The sequence below is a fragment of the Anolis carolinensis genome, chromosome 2 (genome assembly GCF_035594765.1).
Source record: "Anolis carolinensis isolate JA03-04 chromosome 2, rAnoCar3.1.pri, whole genome shotgun sequence".
In the NCBI taxonomy this organism is placed as follows: Eukaryota; Metazoa; Chordata; class Lepidosauria; order Squamata; family Dactyloidae; genus Anolis; species Anolis carolinensis.
Genome location: NC_085842.1, coordinates 86190850 through 86214361, shown reverse-complemented (window position 1 = coordinate 86214361; position 23512 = coordinate 86190850). Strand labels below are relative to the sequence as shown.

At 38.8% G+C, this 23512-nt stretch overlaps 1 protein-coding gene and 1 long non-coding RNA gene across 2 annotated transcripts in view; one reads left to right on the top strand and one right to left on the bottom strand.

Moving 5' to 3' along the window:
- Positions 1–15368, bottom strand: part of rhoa (ras homolog family member A) — a 42931-nt gene extending 27563 nt beyond the window's left edge. The window contains exon 1 of the mRNA XM_003217552.4: positions 15211–15368. Within this exon, the coding sequence (XP_003217600.2) occupies positions 15211–15334 (124 nt within the window). The 5' untranslated portion in view covers positions 15335–15368. The remainder of the gene's footprint in view (positions 1–15210) is intronic.
- Positions 15369–15383: 15 nt separating this feature from the next.
- Positions 15384–22438, top strand: LOC134296101 (uncharacterized). Its single transcript, XR_010002671.1, has 2 exons — positions 15384–15713; positions 16160–22438. It is a non-coding gene; the product is annotated as an uncharacterized LOC134296101 (long non-coding RNA).
- Positions 22439–23512: the final 1074 nt, after the last annotated feature.

Sequence of the window (23512 nt, the reverse complement as noted above, 5' to 3'; positions counted from 1 at the left end):
TATTTAATTTGGTTCCTGAAATAACCAAGGGGAACTGTTTTGTGTATGTACATACATCACTAAAGAAGGTCTGCTTCCCATGGCAAATTGAAAATGGCTTTACAAACTTCCAGAGTTTTTCAGCAGCTTTTGAAAAGATAGAATTAAACATGCAAAACTAGTTGAGTGGTTATTTGGATGTGCATCTGCCTAGAGGCTGGTTTGACTTTAACTGGGACCACATTGCAGTTTGTGCTGCAGATCGGATTTCTTACTCTGTGTTGTGTGAATTACAACTGTAGCATAAACAGCTTTGATCTTGACAAACTGGGGAGGGCAAGAATACCTCCTAGAAATGTTGGATTTCATTCTTGAAAACAGACTACTGTATATACTCGAGTATAAGCTGACCCAAACATAAGCCGAGGCATCTAATTTTAATCACAAAAAACTGGGAAAACTTATTGACATGAGTATAAGTTGAGGATGGTACATGCAGCAGCTCCTGGTAAATTTCAAAAATAAAAATAAAATTAGATACCAATAAATGTACATTATTTGAGGAATCAGTGGGTTAAATGTTTTTGAATATTTACATAAAACTGTGATTTAAGACAAGACTGTCCAACTCTGATTGCCTATATACTTGGGTATAAGCCGACCCAAATATAAGCCGACCAGAACCCTCACTTGAGAATAAGCCGAGGGGGGCTTTTTCAGCACTAAAAAGTGCTGAAAAACTTGGCTTATACTAGAGTATGTATGGTATGTTAATGGCCTTCCTGTTGACAAATTCAAATAGCAAACCAAGCCAGCTTGTGCTGTTTGTCTTGTAGGAAAAAATATCCTCCAGTAAATCTTGATTCACAAGGGAAAATGTTGGAAATTAAAAATGCATGTAGTGATAACTGACCTTATTCTGTATCACAGAAGGATGCTTCTAATTTTTACTTTATTGGGCACATTATAAAGAATTAGGCTAAAGGACTTCAAGCAAAAGACAATTACATTTAGTAATCAGCTGCAGTAGCTCATGCAACACTTTAGACTTCACATTAGTTACAATATGTCTATTAATTTAGCGTTTCAAATTTATCCCTGGATGAATTTTTCACTTGCCTTATTCACTCTCGATTTAAAAATCTGAACAAAATGTTAAGAGAAATTACCCAAATCTCTATCAAAAATCCTCAATAGACATGTAGCATTTAAAGAAACTAATTCAAATATCAATATTTATTTAAATCTGAATTAAAGTATGTGAACAAGAGCCAAGAAGCAGTTTAACTGAATTCACAAAGACATTTAATATAAGCACTGTTTATGAACAACAAAATATATCAACAGAACTATAGGATCATGGCCTATTATGCAGTGTTCCATTGCACTTTCCAGATTGCTTCTGCCCACAGAAGGAACAATTAGACAAATACTTTTGTTATTCAATTATGGATGCTTTGTCTTCTCTAGCTTCTTTCTGTACCAAAAACACAAGACAAAGCACATTCAGTGATGAAATATACAACCCAGAATGTGGGGCCCACTTCATGCCAGGAAACTATGTCCAGAACTACTTTGTTGTTTTAAGCAGACATGAGAATATTTAAAAAATATTTTACTGAAAGTTAATAGAACTTTATATAATTCAGCATAACAAAATCATGTTTCCTGATAGCATTCCTTAGCCAAGTATGTAATGCATGCATATATACACACTTGTCTGTCTAGCTTTCAAATCAACATTTGAAATACCAACAGGGCCTCAAAGACACTTTAGCTTATTCATTCAAAAGGCAGTCTAGAAGAAAATTACCCATTTAATTATTGACGGGAAACTCTCAAATAATCAAATCTGGGAAAACTAAACCCATGAAAGTCAAGATTGAACTGCAATTTCATTCTTTACTAGCTTGAGTACCTGGCAATGCCCAGGTTATTTGAAAAAGGTATTGGTTGTTTTTGGATGTTCGGTAATATCAGTTTGGTAATTTGTAATGCTATTTATTAGGAAAAAGGCAGTCTTTGCTTTTGTTTTTTATGAATGCTCCCATTAGAAAACGCATAAGGATGTGGGTGAGTTGCAATTCCCAAAAATTCAAACTTGGCCACGTTGGGTCTGTGTACCAAGTCTAGTCCAGATTCGGTTCACAGTGCTCTCTGGATGTAGGTGGACTACAACTCCTATATATCCCCCTCCCAAGGCCTACAGTATTTTTTGTTGGTCATGGGGGGGGGGGGTGGGTCTGTGTGTCAAGTAGGTTCCAGGTCCATCATTGGTGGGGTTCAGAGTGTTCTCTGACTGCAGGTGAACCATAAATCCCAGTACCTATAACTCCTATACATTACGGCCAATTCCCCTCCCCAAGCCTCTCCAGTACTTTTTGTTAGTCATGGGGTTCTGTGCGCCAAATGTGATCCATCAATGGAGAGAGTAAGAAACACTGAGATGTCTGTGGTGGAGGAAAAACATACAATCTAGGAGGAAATTCTCCCCGAATGAAAGCATTCACTAGGTGGTGGGCAGTATTGTGTTTGTGGAGGACATTGGCAAGGCTCTTGTACATGTTCATGGCAATCGCTATAACTTGCAATGTGATTGGAGGGAGAGCCATTGGTGCCTCCCAAGTGGTGGAAGTTATAGCTGTTTGTGGAAGCGGGCATCCTAGTCACATACATACATACTTTAACTTGTATATGTACATAGATTGTTTCCATTTCATTGAGAACCTCAAAAAACATAACTGGCTTTTTGGACACTTCCATTACAAAGGCCAGAGAATATTTAGATAGAAATAGAAATGCACTAAAATAAACACATACAGCCTCCTGAAAAATAGGATAGGCCAATTATGTTATCTGGAAAAACTAGAGGAAACAAAATGAAGAAAATGCAGATACCAGAAAAATTCTGAACTGCAATAACTTCCACTGAACCACAATAAATCAGGTTTTGATTCTCTCATAGTAGTAAAAGACAAAACCAGATGTTTTCTAATTCATGTAGAGGAATAAAAAAGTAAAAGAAAAAAAAGGATTTAGGCAGTTTATGACCATGAATTAGTTGTTTGATGTTTATATTTAAGGAAGAAAGCTTATTTACTAATGCTCTTGGTTTTTATATATCTTCTCAGTAATATGAATGCAACTACATTAGAAACAGGGGGGGGGGGGGGGGAAGACTCAGGAAATGGAGAAAAATATAAATACAATTCTCAGTGTGAGCCACTGCATGTAACTCTTGGGATGGGAAGATTGAATAAAATATAAAGCACCTGCCTATAAATCCATCCTGAAGAATTACAGGAAGTTCCTGAGTTACAAATATCAGACTTACATAGAACCTATCTTTACTGTCTGTAACTCCCACAGCATTGAGCCATGGCGGTTAAAGTGGTATCAAATTGCATGAATTCTAAAGTGCAGATGAACTCCACCTTTAACTGAAATACCCTATTGCAGGCCTGGGTCCTTCCAGGTTTTTAGACTTTAGGCTCCCAGAATTTCTGACCACTGAACCAGCTGGCTAGGGTTTATGAGAGTTGTAGGTCCAAAGGTTGTGCAGGCATGCCCTACGGTTTGAACAGTATTTATTATTTATTTATTGCATTTCTATACCGCTTTTCTCACCCCTGGGGGACTCAAAGCGGTATACAACATAATAAATGGCAAAAATTCAATGCTGCATATACATAATAAAAGCAATACATAATATATATAAAACAATGACATATAACTATGAATTAAAAACTGTACCAAAAACATCAATAGGGAGCGTATGGGGTTTTCTTTGAGCGTATGGGGTTTTCTTTCTATGTATTAATCAGCTCATTAATGCAAAATGGCTATTATCACCCACAACTGTTTTATGAATGGTAAATGTTATATTTTCAGTATTTCGTCTAGACCACAGGTCTTTCGCATATAGAACAAACAACTTTTATGTATCTAATAAGTGAACTTCACAGTCTTCAAGACATATGAAACGGATTACCTTTGACATCTTAAGACAAAGAAAACTCATTTCATAGTATTATAGTGACCCAAGGGCCACCCAGTCTAACTCCCTGCCATGCCTAAAAACACAAGGAAAACACTACCAAGAGATAGCCATCCAGCTTGTTTAAAAACCTCCAGGGCAGCATATTCCACTATTGAACAACTACTGCCAACATGATGTTCTTCCTAACGCTTAAGTGGAATATCTTTTGTAGTTTTAATCCACTGTCCCAAGTTTTACTCTCTGGGGTAGGAGAATAGAAGCAATCAATACGAGATCCTTTCAAATGTTTGAACATGACCTCACCAAAACAGAATACAGTGGTACTATTACTTCCCTTGATCTAGACCAGTCCTGGACAACCTGTGGTCCTCCAGGTATTTTGGACTTAAGCTCCCAGAATTCCTGAGCCAATGGACAAGCTAGCTAGGGCTTTTGAGAGTTGGAGGCCCAAAACACGTGGAGGACCACAAGGCTGATCTAGACACGCTATTGTCTTGTGTTCAGCTTGTGTTCTAAGCTTCATAGCTCCATTTTATGTGCCCTATCATCAAGCCAGGTGTTGCCCATCTAACACCTGTGCATTTCTTTTCTTTTCTCATACTTCTCCCTGTTGAAATTTGTTAGTTTTAGCCCAGCTCTTTAATTTGTCATAGTAATTATAAATTCCGATCATGTCCTCTTGGATATTAGCTCCCCTCCAAATTTGGTGCCATCTGCAAATTTGATAAGCATTCCATCATCCAAGTCATTGATTAAGATGTTGAATAACACTGGACACTGAACAGAACTTTGTAACCATCCACTGGCCATCCCTATCCAGAATGAAGAGGAGATATTGGTAAGCATGTTTAGGCTCAGTCAGCCAATTACAAATCCATCAAACAGTAGCATCGTCTAACCCAGGGCTCCCCAAAATAAGGCCCATGGACCAGAAATGCCCCAAAGGTCATTTACCCGACCCCACCCCAATTTGGATTTAGGGTTGACCTAAGTCTGAAATAACTTGAAGGCACACAACAACAATCCTAATTAATTTGACTACCTCATCAGCCAAAAGTAGGGCCACACTTCCCATTGAAATGCTGGAGAGTTTATGTTGGTGAAAATTGGTCTTCAGTCCAAATAGTGTATTGTTCTTTGAAGGAACTAGCCAAGTTGTTTTGGAACCACTGGCAATCATCTTTGAAAGTTCTGAAAGAATGGGAGACGTCCCAGCAGATTGGAGGGCAAATGTGGTCCCTATCTTCAAGAAGGGGAAAAAGGACAACCCAAACAATTACCATCCGGTCAGCCTCAGGTCGATACTGGGCAAGATTCTGGAAAATATCATTAAGGAAGTTGTCTGCAAAAATTTATAAAGGAATGTGGTCATTACTAATAGTCAACACAGATTTATCAAAACAAGTAATGTCAGACTAATCTGATCTCTTTTTTCAATAGAGTTATTAGCTGGGTAGATACAGGGAATGCCGTGGATGTAGTGTATCTGGATTTCTGTAAGGCCTTTGACAGGGTCCCCCATGACCTTCTGGCAAACAAACTAGTAAAATGTGTGCTAGGCAAAACTACGGTTAGGTGAATCTGTAACTGGCTAAGTGAACGAACCCAAAGGATGCTCACCAATGTGCCTTCTTCATCCTGGAAAGAAGTCACGAGTGGAGTGCTGCAGGGTTCCATCCTGGGCCCAGTTCTGTTCAACATCTTTATTAATGACTTAGATGAAGGGCTAGAAGGCATGATCATCAAGTTTGCAGACAACACCAAATTGAGAGGGATAGCTAATACTTCAGAAGACAGGAGCAAAGCGATCCAAAACGATCTTAACAGATTAGAGAGATGGGCCAAAACTAACAAAATGAAGTTCAACAGGGACAAATGCAAGATACTCCACTTAGGCAAAAAATAAAATAAAAATGAAATGCAAAAATACAGAATGGGGGATGACTGGCTCAACAGCAGTACGTGTGAAAAAGATATTGGGAGTTCTTGTGGAAAACAAGCTAAACATGAGCCAACAATGTAATGTGGCAGCAAAAACGCCAATGGGATTTTGGCTTGCATAAATAGGAGTATAGTGTCTAGATCCAAGGAATGTGTCCAGAGGAGGACAACTAAAATGATCAAGGGTCTGGAGAACAAGCCCTATGAGGAGCGGTTTAAAGATCTGGGCATGTTAGCCTGCAAAAGAGAAGGCTGAGAGAAGACATGTATAAATATGTAAGGGGAAGTCAAAGGGAGGAGGAAGTAAGCTTGTTTTCTGCTGCCCTGGATACTAGGACACAGAACAATGGCTTCAAACTACAAGAAAGGAGATTCCACCTGAACATTAGAAAGACCCTAACTGTGAGAGCTGTGTGTGGTGGAGGCTCCTTCTTTGGAGGTTTTTTAGCAGAGCCTGGATGGCCATCTGTCAGAGGTGCTTCTTGGCAGGGGGTTGGACTGGATGGCCCATGAGGTCTCTTCCAACTCTATGATTCTATGTTTTGTTTTGTTTTTTGCATTACAAAATACACTTTTTTGCAGTGTATTTTACAACTATAGTCTGCCCCCCAACAGTCTGAAGGACTGTGAACGGGACCTCTACTAAAAAGTTTGAGGACTCCTGGTCTAGCCCTACATCTTACTCGATTATTTGCAAGTTCTCTGAGCACAATGTATTTGGCAAATCTCCAAATACAAAAAGAACTGGGCCTGTGCTCATGCAAATTGGCTATATAAACGAATGAACTTATGCTCTCAGAATGTCACCATTAGGTCAAAAGCAGGTTGTGATCTGAGACAAAAACTTCAAGTTCTGTGCCAATAAAAGGCAAAATATTGTGGCCTAAGTTAGCCAAATATGTTTTGTATAGATCTGCTAATTTTGCACTTTGAACCCACTTATTTTTTAAAGACTGTAGGAGAAGGAGTGTCACACACAGTGAAGAATGTCAGAAGTAAAGGATAATTGGGGCAATGAAGAAAAAAAATCAGTAATTAGTGGAGGTACCAAAGTCCATTTCTCTTGAACTGGAAACTTATGCAGACATCAACAGTGAGCTGACAGAATATTAGGACACTCTAGAAATAGTATAGAAAAAAAGATCATAGCTCAATGGTAAACCATGTATTTTGTATGGAAAAGGTTCAGAATTCAATGTCTGACTTAACATCTCAAGGCAGGTTGGGGAAGTTTCTCTGAAACCTTGGAGTGCACTGCCAGTCGGTGTTTATAATACTAAGCTGAACAAGTCTGATATATAATACAGCTTCTTTTGTGTCAGTCTCCTCTGTGTATACACATACTGTTAAGGTGAAAGTTAAATTTTGTACCAGAAAGACTCATATATATTCAAATATTTTGAGTATGTAATTTACAAATATAGCCAATGAAATACAACTATTGGCTTCAAAATTCAGATAGTGAACTAAAGTTCTTATCTAATGTGGCTGTTTTGAACAAGGTGGACAAATGTCAAAGATTCCTTGAAGAAGAAAAAACCTGATTGTAGAAAAATATACATATTGATGACATCATTTGGCTAATATTAAACATCATGTTTAATTGTTCAGTTAATCTCCAAACTCAATCAATCAATGGTCTGATTTCTTGAATTTTGTGTAACTGTTCTATATAAATGAAAACCATTGTGCTCATTTTGCCATTAGAAACAAATGATTTTCTCCTAGTGATGACAGTTTACTGACAGTTAATTGCTCTGCTCCATTTAGCAGATACCAGTTTCAATTTAACGATTACAGATATTTCAATTTGCTTTTGCTACTTCTATTTTCTAAGCTTGCAGCTAGGCTATAAAGAAGATAAACAGAGGAAACAAAGTTATCCAGTGCATTATTTACTATATTTCTATATTTAATCTTACAAATATTCATGACTGCTAGACCCAATGATATGTCTATGGCCTCCAGGCTATTTGCTGTTTTTAGAGCTTTCAGTGTGATCTGCAGCTTGTACTTTACTCTCAGCTCAAGAACAGAAAACAATATGTTGGTGGACAGCAAAAGAGATTTAAAGACAGGCGTAAAGTTAACAAAAATGTGGAATAAACAACAAGAACTGGGAAGCTCTGGCCTTCGAACACTGTAACTGGAGGTCAGTTGTTGCCAACAGTGCTGTGGATTTTGAAGAGAAAGGCCCAGCAAGCAGATCCTTGTCGGGACTGCCTTCTATCTTGAAATCTATGTCTTCACTGCAAAAGACCATGCAGATCTAGAATAGGTCTCCACAGTCACTTACAGACCCACCAGCAAGACTACTCTTAGAAGACAATCATACTCTGGAAAACAGATCTGGAATTTAACAGTACAACCGCAGTAGGAGTTAAACTCATACTTCTCAGAGCCACTTCATCTGTGACAATGCATGGGCCACTTGTACTGTACATTAATGGCAATTAGGAAACACAGTCTTTTCACACTGAAATGCATATAATATCCTAAGATCAAATTATTTCAATCCTCTTGCAAGAAACAGCAAATGTCATATTGATTTGATGACCAACAAATTTGCTGAGGTACACAGATCTCCACATAAAGAGATTATATACATAGAACCAAACATTCAATGTCTTGTGATTTTTAAGCTACAGAATTTTTTTTAATGAAAATGAGGTAGAAGTGCTTAATTAAAAAAATTAACTAAAATGTATTACAGATTGAGTGTCCCCTATCTGCAGGCCCCGGGGGGGGGGGGGGTAAAAATTCAACCCCCCCTCCCCCGAAATGTGTGAGGCTAAAAAAAAAAAAACACCCTGATTTACTTATACACTGGTTAACCAGTTAAATTTTATGAGTAAACCAGATTTGGGGGGGGGGGGGGGTTAGATCCCTTAACCCTCCCTCTGGCTACAGCCCTGCCTACTTGCAACTTCAAATTCTCCCACATGAATGGCTGAAATAGCAACACCACTGCTTTCTAATGGCTCAATGTGCACAAACTTTGTTTTAGGCACAAAAGTATTTAAACACTGTGTATAAACTTACCTTCAGGGTATGTGTATAAAATAGACTGTGTATGGCATATAACTGAATTTTATGTTTAGACTTGGTTCCTATCTCAAAGATATTTCATTATTTATGCAAAGACAGGTATTCAAAAGGTAGGAAGAGAAGAGAAATCTAGAACACTTCCAAGCATTTTGAATAAAGGATATTCAACCTGTTTAATTTTCAAACTGAAATTGTATGGAGAGTACAATCTAGAATGAAGCAATAATAGGGGCACAGTCAAGTCTATGTATGTTCTATATTTCAAGACAGTGCTGCAGTGTAGTAAACCACATGATTTGCCAAGAAAAATTGAGTTCTGTATAAAATAGGAATTTGCATAGTATGTTATGTGAAAGAGAGGCAATGAGATACTCAGTGCACTGAAAAATGCCTGCTGCAAATCATACCAAGCACCATATCTTCCTTTGCAGATCTTGTCAGCATGTGAAACTATTAACTGTGACTACCACCATATATGAGCATATATGACACATATTCATAGTATGCACCAGTTGTCTTCCATTTCTGCTAGATTTCTCACAAATACTATACAGTTGATTAAATGAGGATACAGTGATATTCCAGAATACCAGGGGACTCAGAAAAAAGTGGGGCAATTAAAAATATATGCTCAAAGAAGGACAAAGTCTTAATACACTCACAAATTAGGTTGTCACACATCAATGAAATGGGAAAATGAAATATTTACATAAGACAAAGATAGTAATGCAAAGAGGTTGTGTAAAAGGTAGGCCTTGGGGAAAGTGTTTCTTTAGATCTCCTTATAAGCTAACTTCCCTGGGGCGGGGAAAACTGTGGAGCTAAAGGTAGTTCATCATACTGTTTGTTTAACTGAGGAGGGTTGATGATAACATGCATGAAAAGATGTTTCCTGAGTAGAGAGCACAAGTTTTTAAAACATCAATCAATGTCACAGTGTATCATAAAAGTAATATGGGATGTCTATTTACAGAACAGGACTTCACCTTTCTCTCTTCTCTCTAATCTGTTCTAGAGAGCTCTGAGGCAGATTGAGGACTGAAGAACCATAATGTTCCAAAGCTGATAAACTGCTTTGAGTCCCCTTTGGGGAGATAAATAAGTATAATAATAATGATTCTGGGATATTCTAGTCCTTATCCAGTCCCCCAAATGAAGGTGTAGGTTTCAATGCTGGATCTACACAGTTGATACATTCTAATAACAAAATCCAGGAATGAAAGCAAATACATACAGGAAGCATATACACACCAACTAATAAAATGCCTATGCAAACAAACAAAACAGAGCTGATAACAAAAGGACTGCAATCCTGGTACCTCTCACATTTTATGGGAACTTTTTTTTTACACAAAGAAGCCACAAAATTGAACTTTCTTTGTCATCTTCAAAAACACTTTCAAGAACAATCCATTCCAACACAGATAGGGAATACTGTCCCTCCAGATATTTCGGACTTTTAACATGGCCAATAATGTGGGACCCTGGAACTCTAGTGTAACATATTAAATTGTCTATATATGGTCTGATTCAAGAATGTGTAAAGTGTAGCATGACAAATGTGGGACAATTCCTAAAATTCCTCATCACACACTATGCTAGTTAAACTTGATGGCAAATTTAATCCAACAACATTTAAAGAGCTATATTTTATCCACCTACTATAAAGATCCCCAGTTTCCTCCAGAGCATCAATAAGTGAGCTGTCACTATCCTCTCTGAGATCCTACCCAGGAAGAGGGTATTAGCAACCAGGATGTTGGTGTTAAAATCTGTTCTAAAAATGATTTCTTAAAGAGCAGATATACTAACCCCAAGGTGTAGCCCACACAGAAAGGGGAACTAACTTTTGGATTTTTCCATTTAATCTGTGCTCACTATACATAATGGCTACTGATTAATAGCCATTGACAAGGATTTACTGTGAATTCTCAAACCACTATATTTCAGAGGAAGAAGTGGGCAAAACTAGAGAATTCTTGCTTAAGAAAACACTATGAAATTTATGGGTTGTCATAAGTTAACAGACAACGTGAACAGACACTAACAGATGTTCTAAATTATGAAAAAGTGATGGCCTGGAAATAAAACACCATACATTAATATGCTTTAAAATGTAACATCTTCTTTCTTTCTGTGATTATATAGTTCTCCCTTTCCACTGCAGTGTTAAATACACAACATTGCCATAGCAACACTACCATCACAACAACCTCTCCTTCAATATAATGTGACAGGTGGCTACAAAGCTACTGTCTTGTAATTTTCAAACATTGGCAACCATTAACTGTGTATCTGAAAAATTATTGGGGGAGGTTATCAGTATTAGGATTTGAAGAATAGTAGTTATCATAAACATGCATGATAATGTTTAGATCATAGAGATAGTGGAGGTAGGATAAGTGTGTAAATATATCAACTAGCTGGAAGTCACATATTGTATTTCCTCCTTGTTTTGTTAATTGTAATTTTGCACTGTATTGTTTTGTGTGCAGGGTAGTTTAGTTACTTGTAAGTATAGTTTAAGCAGTTAGTTAGTGGTGTGTGTTATTTTTCCTATTATGTTTTATGCTATAAAACATTTTGCTGTGAAATAAAAATATTTTAATCAAGAAAAATCTTTATTGACTCAAATAGATATTAACTATACTCGATATTGGATATCTGGAAACAAAAATGTTGACCAGTAATTGCTTAGGAGAATATTGATGGCCTGAAATATGCCTTGCCTATTCATCAGAATCAGGCTTATAAGCATCACCAGATTTATTCTTTTAAACTAGGATTTCACTAGATACAATCCAATTGAGATTTGAGAATTTGCTCTATATATCAACAATTATGAAAATACATTAAAACAGCCACCCTGTGAGAGTGGCTTGAATAAGAAATGATGATCTATACAAACGAGCCCCATGTTGTAGCAGAAAAATGAAACTATGAATTCCCAAGGTTCAAAACTGACTTTTGTAGGAAGAATAGCATTTCCCCCACTGCACTAGAGACTGACTCCACATTTGTGTCCCTGGAAACTGACATCTGAGTCGCCACCACCTTTAGAGGGAGGGAAGGAATAAGTGGCATGTAAAGGGAAAAAAAGAGATTGGGTTAGGTAAAGCGAATGCAGCAGAAACCATCCCACTCTACAAGAAAACTACACCTTAACCCTGACAAGATCCTTAGTCCATCTAGTTCAGTACCGGAAACAGACCTCCAGGATTATATTCCTAGCCTTACTGGAGATGCTGGGAATGCAATCTGGGACCTTCATCACAGGACACTAGGAAGGTGTCCTGATGTTGAATTGGTACCCTGATCAATCTGGCTCGACTCCCAACTGGAGGCCTGTGGTCTTTATTTTAATATTTATGTATTGCCAGGTCACACTTCTTTGTTAATTTTGCAGAGGAATTAATAATGGTAAATTATAGTCCACTGGCTGCCAGTGTGGTATACTGGTTTGAGTGCTGGGCTGGGACTTTGATGACCAGGGTGATCTTGGATGGGTTGCACTCTTGGCCTCAAAGGAAGGTGGGGGTAAGGCCTCTCTGAACAAATCCTGTAAGCAGGGCCCAATAGCGGGTTCATTTTGGGTGTGATAGGTCAAAAAAGACTTGAAGACACACAACAACAACACAGTCATTTACTAAGCTCTATTGATCAATTGTGAAGTCTTGTGGTTACGTCCTTGGTCTATTATAACTCAGATGGGATATAGTAATTATTGATTGCATGACCCTGTGTCCCATTATTTTTGCAGCTGGCTATGATAACTATTATTATTAGCAAAAGAAAGCAAAGTAGGCATCAGAAGTGCAAAGTTTGCCTAACTTGCTATGAGAAAAAAGTTTTTACTTCCGTCACCTTGCAATAAGCCTACAATGACAATGCTTCTACATTAAGATAACACATTAATCTTTTCGTACTGCTTAGATTATTAGGTATCTCATCAGACCCAATTCAATATAAAGACGTCTACTTAATTTAAAGAAATTTCTCCTGGGAAAGAAGCTAATCATGTAGCTTCAGTCTCTTATTTAGTAAAGTGCAAAATGCTACTTCAGGGACCTTCCAGACAGGCCCAAAACCCAGGATATGATCCCAGGTTTTCTGTTTATCTGGCAGTGCGGATTCATACAATCCAGTTTAAAGCAGAAAACCTGGAATCAGATCCTGGGATATAGAGCCTGTCTGGAAGGGCCCTAAAGTCACCCACAGTGTTAGTTTGTCTCCACTATCACATTGAGTAGGCTCCCTTAATGCAGTGCTATAGAGTGCAATGGTCCATGAATGGATGCAAGTCCACAGCCATCAACGGCAAGTCTAGTGATTATTGAAGGGGACAGAAACAACTGATGCCAGTTAGCACATATATTGTTCCAGATCCTGACACAAGGGGCGGGGGGACAGAATTGCTGCTTTCTGATGATATCTTGAGATATATTGTCTTCAGTGGGATGATAAAATTACTTGCCTACACCTTTGTAGACTATATTAGATGAATAGCCAAACTCTGATTGTCTTTGTTGCAGCAAACATTAAAAATGGTCTGCAACGTAAATACTTTAAATGTGTAAAGTTGCTACCAAAAAAAGTGAATGTTATATCAACCCTAAGATTTGTTTTTGGAAACATGATATTGGTGTCTCTAAGCATATAAAATAAATGGCAGAAACTAATCAAGTGATGAGGCTTTTAAACAGAGACTGGATGGCCATCTGTCGGGGGTGCCCCGGATGTATGTTTCCTGCTTCTTGGCAGGGGTTTGGACTGAATGGCCCACAAGGTCTCTTCCAACTCTAGGATTCTATGATCAGAGTCCTTGAAGCACTACTACAGTCAGCCCTCTGTATTCAGAACCCACAGATTCCATCACACACATCTTGGGAAAAAAAATCGTAAATTTCAAAAAGCACATTCTTTATTTGGCCATTTTATATACTGCCTGGGGAGCCCTCGATGGTGCAGGTTAAACTGCTGAGCTGTTGAACTTGCTGACCGAAAGGTTGGCGGTTCAAATCCGGGAAGCAGGGTGAGCTCCTGCTGTTAACCCCAGCTTTTGCCAACCTAGCAGTTTGAAAACATGCAAATGTGAGTAGATTAATAGGTATCGCTTCCGTGGGAAGATAACGGCGCTCCATGCAGTCATGCTGGCCACATGACCTAGGAGGTGTCTACAGACAACACCGGCTCTTCAGCTTAGAAATGGAGATGAACATCAACCTCCAGAGTCAGACTGACTAGACTTAATGTCAGGGGAAAACCTTAACCTTTACTATATTCTGCCACTGTAGCTAATGAGATTTGAGCATCTATTGATGTTGGTATGAGAGTACTGGAATCAAACTCCAGCAGGTATCACAGGTCCGCTGTACTATCAAAGAACATATGTACACTTTCTCAGGCCGTGAAAACAAGTTTAATTGCCAGGCTCAGTGCTACACAGTTGAGAGTTTTACAAGGTCTTTGTCCTTCTCTGCTAGACTGTGGGTGTCTAAACAAGCTACAAACCACACTATCTCACAGAATTGAGTCACGGCAGTTAAAAGTGGTGTCTAACTGCATTTATTGCACAGTGCAGACGCGCCCTTAAGACTCCAGAGAAATCCCAGCATCCAACGCGGAACCGCTATAAAGCCCCAACAGTTGTGAAACGTCGAGGCTGAGAATACTCAGGCACCTTTCCCAGTTCCTTTACACCAGGCATGGGCAAACTTGAGCCCTCCAGGTGTGTTGGACTTCAACTCCCACAATTCCCAACAGCCTACCGGCTGGAGCACCAAAGTTTGCTCATGCCTGCCTAACACTTAACCTCTATATCAAGCGCCAGAGGAGGAAAGAGCGAGCGCGGGCGGCAGGGAGGAACCCTGCGGACGCTGGAAGGAGACAAAGCGGGGCGAGAGGGGCGGAAGCCCTCGCCCGGCCTCCTTTCCCGACGAAGCTGCCCCTCCCAGCCTCCACTGTTTTTCTGGTCAGGACCTCCGCCCAGCAGAGAAGGCCGAGGGGCCCACTTCCGGCCCGCCTCGCGCCAGGAAGAGCTCGCTCGCTCGCTCAGCCGCCGCTAACGCCTGGCTGGCAAGCGGGTGGGGCTAGGCCGCTCAGGGAGCGAGGGAGGAGGCCGCCACCCAGGACCGGAAACCGCCGGGTTCTTCCTCCTCTTGACTGGATTCCCCCATTTTCCCTTCTCCCCCGTCCCGTCCCACACGACGAGGAAGGCGGCTCCCTTGCGGGGGCCTCTTTACCTGCAGGGCTCCGCTGCTTCCTTCTCCTCCGCCTCTTCCTCCTCCTCTGGGCCCAAACTCCGGCAATGGCCGAGAACGGAAAGCAACGAGGCGGGTCGAAAGCAAGGCGCGTCCACGCTCTCATATAAGGACGCGACGTGCTTTGCGTGCGTGCGTGCGCGCGCCCGCCCCCTCTTCACTTCCTCCCTCCTTCCTCCTTCCCTCGCGCCCCGGCGGGCCAATCAGCGTCGGCGTCGCAGAGCCTGCCGGGAGAAGGGGCTATAAAAGTCTGCAAGCTATTTGTGAACAGGGCTGTTGTAACTTTCCCGGCAGCGCGGAAGGAGGGAGCAGCAGCAGAAGAATGAGAGAAGGCGAGGGAGGAGCTAGAGGGATGGATGTGCAGTGTTTGTGGGCGAGTGGATGTTTACGAGTAGGGGAGAGAACAGAATATTTCTAGGCTTTTGAATTAAATCTAATACTGCAGTAATCAAAATTTTATCTCCTCAAGAAGGGTTCAATATACGGTAATTAAAAACACAAAGACATTGACACCTAAATAACATAAGATTGCTAATGTGTTGACGAAGGCTTTCATAGCAGGAATCACTGGGTTGTTGTGAGTTTTCTGGGTTGTATGGCCATGTTCCAGAAGCATTCTCTCCTGACACTTCACCCACATCTATGGCAGTCATCCTCAGAGGATGTGAGGTCTGTTGGAGACTAGGCATGTGGGGTTTATATATCTGTGGAATGTCCAGGGTGGGAGAAAGAACTTTTGTCTGTTGGAGGCCAGTGTGAATGTTGCAATTTACCAACTTGATAGCACTGAATGGCCGTGAAGCGTCAAAGCTTGGCTGCTTCCTGCCTGGGGGAATCCTTTGTTGGAAGGTGTTAAATGGCCCTGATTGTTTCATGTCTGCAATTCCCCTGTCTTCTGAGTGTTGTTCTTTATTTATTGTCCTGATTTTAGAACAAGCCATGGGAGTAAAGGCAAAGATCTACCATGAGGAAAAGTGCTCTTACCATACATCAAGGGAAACACCGACCGCATAGGGAAGCTGATGAAGAAACACAAGCTACAAACTAACTACAGACCCATTAAGAAAATCCAACAAATGCTACATTCTGGAAAGGACATGAGGGATCCTCTCACCTCTGCAGGAGTTTACCATACACCATGCAGCTGTGGACAAGTCTACATAGGGACCACCAAATGCAGCATTGCCCAAATATGTATCAAGGAACATGAAAGGCACTGCAGACTAACTCAACCAGAAGTCAGCCATAGCAGAGCACCTGATGACCAACCTGGACACAGAATATTATTTGAGAACACAGAAATGCTGGACCATTCCAACAACCACCATGTCAGACTACACAGAGAAGCCACTGAAATCCACAAGTGTATGGACAATTTCAACTGAAAGGAGGAAACTTTATGGTGAACAAAATCTGGCTACCAGTATTAAAAAAAATCTCAAAAATCTGGACAATAAAGAGCTCATCTCAGAAAACAGGGGAATTCCAGGCATGAAACAATCAGGGCCAGTTAACACCTCCCAAGAAACACCTCCAAAGAAATGATTCCCTGTGGCAGGAAGCAGCCAGATTTTGAAGCTGAAAGACCATGCAATGCTAATCAAAGTGATCAGTTGCAACATTTACACTTGCCTCAAGCAGACAAGAGTTCTTTCTCCTACCCTGGGCATTCCACAGATACATAATCCCCACTTACCTAGTTTTCAACAAACCTCACAACCTCTGAGATGCCTGCCATAAATGTGAGTGAAACGTCAGGAGAGAATGCTCTGGAACATGGCCATATAGCCCGGAGAACACACTGCAACCCAGTAACATATTAACAAATCTTTCAATTTATATTATTTGAATTTATATTCTTATCAATACAAATATAAATGAATGTTTTTAAATGAATTAATGGATTTATATTTTTTATATTCTGCCTTACTCTCCTCAATGCAATGCAAGGTGGCTGACATGTTTAGAACAATGCCAAGTAAATGCAGCTCAAAATTCAGAATAAAAATATTGATAAAAATATGGATTTATATTTCCAAACATATATTTATAACCATAAATGCATATTTATAATTATAAAATTCACATTTATAAATATACACTCATATTTATATACATTCATTTATATTTTTATTCTGATTTTTCATGTTGCTCTTAACTTGTATTATTTTTAACATGTTAGCCACCTTGAGCTTCATTATGAGGAGCAAGACAGGATATAAGCATCATAAATGAGTCAGGGCCACCTCCCAAGCTTATACCTAACTATAACATAAGATGTGTTCCCTTTTTGTTTGCATTGTACTTGTCAAGCAGGAAGATGTTCAAGAAAAAGGCAGTTGTGAAGTACAGAACAAACAAGTGCCTGCCAATTATTTGCCAAAGGAAGACAGGAAACACCACTGGACCTTTGGCTTTTTGGTCATTTTTTTGCTCTTTTACAGTGTGGGTCAGTCAGGGCATGCGTTTGTACTTACATATTTACATGACTACTATAGGTTGAGTATCCGTTTTTTGGGGGAAAACATTTTGGATTAAAGATCTTCAGATTTTGCAAATACAAAATTAGATATTTTGGGAGTCTAAACATAAAATTCATGTATACTATACACCTGAATGTAATCTTATATACAACATTTTTCATGTTGTATTTGAAACAAGGTTTCTATACATTGGACCATCACAAAGCAAAAATGTCACTATCCCAGCCATTCACAAAGGCAATTCTGGAATATTTTGGATTTCTGGGTAAGGTATGATCAACCTGTACCTTGTTTCCAACCAGAGATGAAGGACCACCTCATAGTTTCCATGGCTATTTTTTAAATATGTATTGGGACAGGGGAAGGTTCTCTCATTTTCTTGTCAAGAAGCTCAGTGGCAAGAAAATGAGAGAATCTTCCCAGTCCTAATGAGGCTCAGTGGGTGAACTTGTGTAAGTTTCATTTTTTTCAACCTGATCTACCTCACTGAGTCACTGTTAGGATAGTGTGCTAGAGGCCATACGTGCTGCTGTTAGTTTTTTGGAAGAAGGGCAGTACATAATGATTAATGGGACCTGTTCAAAGAACACAGAAGCATCCTGAACATTCTGACCAAAGAGGATTGTGGGCTACCCTGTAGAAGCAGTGGTGACTATGTCATGACTCTGTGTAGTGACTTTGGAAGAAGCTTGACAAAAAATAATCACAATTCTCTAATGTGGACTCCTCTCTTAGAAATGTATGCACTCATTGGAATAGTGAAATCTTTGGTAAAGCCGCAAGAAGTTGTCTTATAAATGAACCAGATCTTCAACTTAGCTCAGTGTTGACAAGTCATGCTTGGCCACAAGCCTGGCTTACTTTGCAAGTTAATTATGTATTCTGCACCAGAACCATGCTTCAAGATAGGAACTGAATTCAAAAGAACATTGATAATATAGGACATTATATTGAAATTAATAGAATGAAATTCAGTAGAAATGAATGCAATATTTTATGTTTAGGACTCAAAAATACACAGATATAGGATAGAAGAATACTTGGCATAGTATTCTTGGCATGTGAAAAAGACCTTGGGATTGTTGCTGATCATAATAAAGCAATGTGATTTTGCAGCAAAGAAAATAAATACTAGTTTATCTTGAGTTAACAGAAATGTAATTTAAAAGTAAAAAAAAGCAGCAAAGCGATAGGGATAAAAATATGGTGAAAAAACCATGAGGAAAATGTGAGGGAGTTGGATATATGCAACCTGGTTCAGAGAAGTCTGATGAGCAACGTGATTGCACTCTTTTCTGGTCTGTTTCAGAAGGGAGGATGCAAGTTTGTTTTCTTATCTCAGTAGAACCAGGTCTAATTGTTTTAACTTATAGGAGGCTAGATTTTAATTGAGAAGGAACATCTTGATGGCAAAAGCATTTCAGCAGTGGAACCAATTTTCTCAGTTGGAGGTGGGGGTCTCTATCTGGACAGATTTAAAAATAAATTTGACAGATACCTGCTGGGGATGCTTTACTTGCAGTTTCTGCACAGAGTGTTAGATTCAATGAAATAGAAGGTTCTAGCTAGCTTATACACATTTCTCTGTTTTATCAATACAAAGGGTATGATTCTCCCATCTAGTTAAGTGTAACTGATAGCAGTGCTAAAAAAGACATTGGTAGCACATTTAAAACTAACACTTTTTTTTTAGCATGAGCCTTTGTGGATTGCAGTTGGCTTTCTCACATGTGTGAAATGGATTATAATCCATGAAGGTTCATGCTAAAATAAATTGAGCCTTAAAAGTGCTACAAACCTTTTTTTGTAATTGAACACACTAGCACCACTATCTCTTGGAAAAAAATCAGAGAGAGATTAAGCATATAAATCACATCTTGTTGAAATAAATGGGAATTGAAAGTGCTCTTGAATTTATACAGGGAAAAGGGGATATAAATTAAAACATACCCTATGAAACAAAACAAAAAACCCCTTAAAACAATTCTTTAGTATTGCCTTAGTATATCATACTACTACTAGTACACTTCTGGTTTACAAATCTAGTCGGATTAAGTTGGATCGATGTTCATGCTTTGTCACATAACAATGCAAATTTTGACATGTGAGCTCAATATGCAAAAAAAATCTATCTTCCCTATTTTGTTATATTTGTGTTCAATGTAGCATTATGTTCTTGATAGCATTGGAAAAAATACCTAGGAAGGCCTGAGTCTCAGCTCTATACATAAAATTTATTGCTACCTATTGTGGCTTTATCAATCATTCTGGGCCCATTCACTTGAAATTTTTCTGTCTTCCACAGAAAGCCACAAGTCCTTTTTTGCAGGGATGGTACTGATGGAAAATGGCAGCATACATAATCTACACAGGAATAGTTTTCAAATAAAATCTTGAGCAAGAGAGGGTAATATTTCCTGTTTGCAGATCCTTGTACAATGCCATGTTTTTTAAGTATTTCAGAGGTTAGCAGCTTGTGTTACTGCATCCGAAGGTGGCTTACAAGGGTTGTAAATGTGTTACAGAGAACTGGACCCCACAAAGTAACTGCATCATATGTAGCTTTATATAAATAAACATATCTTAGATAGGCCACTGGATGGTGCTAATACTTCACCATTTAAAGAGCTGTTCATCATGCAGCATCTCTCCCCACCTCCCAATTTTTATTCCTTCAAGCTTGCAAGTTTCTCAAATGTATTATTTAAAAGAAAGCTAACCATTTCTTCACTGAATGCGTTATTAAGAATCCCCCACTGCACCTTTTAAGATACACACACAAATTAAGCCAAATAGCTACAGGTTGTGAACACAATCTAATTTGGAGATAAAATCCAGATTAAACCAGCAAGCACTGGTGTGATTTTGTTATGTTGATCAAAAACTGTTTAGATGTTCAAGAAAACAGAGGAGAAACCAAGCCAAACTGAGGTGAGAATCATGGTAGATAGTCCTATAGCATTGTAGCAGCAAGAAAAAAAAATCACGACAGAATAAGGATTATCAAAATATGAGATATCACTCTCATGTCTTGATAAAAAAATCTATAGCACACAGATATGTACAAAGCTGTATGCAGGTCTGATCACCCTATCTTAAAAGGTTGTACAGTACAGAGCAGCCAAACAAATTGAAGAGAATGAAACACCTCTGAAGAGCCAGGATTAGCAACTTTTGTCCATCCTGCTCAAACTTCCATCATTCATAGTGCTGGCAGGGTTGCTGAAAAATCTGGTGACAGTGTAGGGGGCTGGTGAAAGTTGTAGTCAAAAGTATCTAAGAAAGCATATGTTGCTCACTCCTACATTTAAGGAAAGAGTAAAGAAGTCAGATCTATTTAGGAAAAAATGACTTGAAGTGGGAATTAACTCAATTTATAAAATCATGCATGTAGAACATTTCTTCAGAACATTTTCCCTATTAACAATTTGGAACTTGTTAGTGGGCTTCATGGAAATATTGAATTAGCTGGCTCCTGCTAACTATGAATGAGACTCCTGGGTCAGCAGTCCAGCTTAGATCTTGCAGACTCAGAGCTGGGATGTTCTTGATTGAGTCGATCTACATTTAATTTGGATTTTGTCTTTTCCTACTGCTTTCCACCATAACAAGCATGATTGTCTTTTCTAATGATTAGTGTCTTCTCGATACAGCCAAGGTACAACAGTACGAGTTTGATCTTTTTAGTGGCGCACCCATTTAGAGAACAATCTATAGTTTTTCCTATTATACACAATCTAAGGTTTTGCTATAAGCTATTAAGCACAAGCTGATTTTATGAAATTCTTTGGTGCACAATCTGACCTTGCAGAATCATAAAGATGGAAAATAATAAGACAGTGAGACTAATAGCGTTACAAGGGCACTGAACTTTGAATATAGGCATGTCTGCGTAAGAATCTTCTCCCTCCTTGTCCTCTGTCTAATCATTTTTACCCATAGCAACATCATAGGAGGGAGAAGATGGAGAAACACAAAAGTTGAGTGTTGGATTGCAATGCAATAAGGTCTGAATAGGGCAAAAATAGGATTGCACTCTGAATCTGCTGTACCTGCCCACAACCAGCAAAGTAAATGGCAGCTGCCCCTGGAATCCATTAGTAAGCATAAATGAGCAGTAAAACGGAGAGAAAAGTGGAGATTAGATGAGCCTCACAAGCTATCCCTCAGTATGGTTACTATTTTACAAAAGCATAAATCTCCAAGTTTGGCACCAAAATGGAAATTATAAGAAAAGTGAAGACTAGTGCAAGGAAACAATAATCCAAGGATGCACTTGAAAAGCAGCCTTCAAGTGTTTTCACGCAGGCAAGGCTTATATCTTTCATTCTGAATACCGTATATACTTGAGTATAAGCCGACCCAAATATAAGCTGAGGCACCTAATTTTACCACAAAAACTGGAAAAACTTATTGACTTGAGTATAAGACGAGGGTGGGAAATGCAGCAGCTACTGGTAAATTTCAAAAATAAAAATGATATGGAGGGGGGAGAAGTGGCTGGTGGTTTTGCTGTGAAAATGTTTTGAATTTGAGTGATGGTAGAGTATGTTATACTTACTTATTTAGTACAAGTTGTCATTTGAATACAGATCCAGACACATTCCATTATTTTTGAATGTATATTTTCTTATTGTATATTAGATTGTTTTTGTCAAATAATTAATAAAATAATTTCAAAGAAAATACAAATATTTATTAATAAAATTACTTTAATTGAGGCATCAGTAGGTTAAATGTTTTTGAATATTTAAATAAAACTAATGTAAGACAGTCCAACTCTGATTTCCTATATACTTGAGTATAAGCCGACCCAAATATAAGCCAACCAGACACCCAACTTGAGTATAAGCCTTAAAAGGGTTGAAAAAACTCGGCTTATACTTGAGTATATATGGTAAACCATTTTATGAAACATGTCCAATCATTGTTTCTTGTGATGTGGGAACCTATTCCTATTTTTTCTGTTATTCCTCTCTTTGATACAACAGCTTCAGTGAAAGGAAGAATGCCTATGAACATATTTACTTTGGTAACTATATATCTGTGTGCAGCAAATAGGGATCGGAAGGGAAGTCGTTTCAGGCATGGGCAGTATCTACTTGTAAAGGATGGAGACTGTGGGCCACAGCCTGGAGTGTGATGAGTTGACCATCCCATAATGGGTCACCTAGAATATAACACTATTACCTCCTCTTTTCCCAGAGCCTTCTGACAGTTACTGCACTTTTTCAAACAGACTAATAAAGTAGTTCAGAAAGGGCAAACAGTATCTTTGCCCACTGACAAGTTATATAGAAAACTATATTTAGAGACAAATTTTATAACCTATTTTGTTGAAATATATGACAGTAATGAATTTAGGGGAACTCAAAGTAAAGCAAAACTTTGCATATGTAAACTTCATATTTAATCTAAACAGCTAGAAGTAAGAAGTTGTATTGGCTGTACAGTTTATACAGAGCGGAAAATATTATTATCAGTGCTTGGACTCCTAAATTTTCAGAAGGCACCGTAGCAAATACAGACTAATGCTTGTGTAAACGATAATTCCTCCCCCAGCATAATTTTTCTCAGCTCTAAAATCAGCTTTTTGGGACAAAATTAATACTTTGAGGCAAAATGGGATTTGACACTTTTCCTTTAGGGGAGATGAATCAATTCTGAGAAAACATATGCAAGCCTTGGGGGAAAGGTAATGACATTTTATTAGAACTGAAAACTAGGCCTGTCCTTGTCTCTCTAATTTCATTGCAATAAAATATGCCTCTAGCCATTGACTTAAGAAATGGCAGCATAGC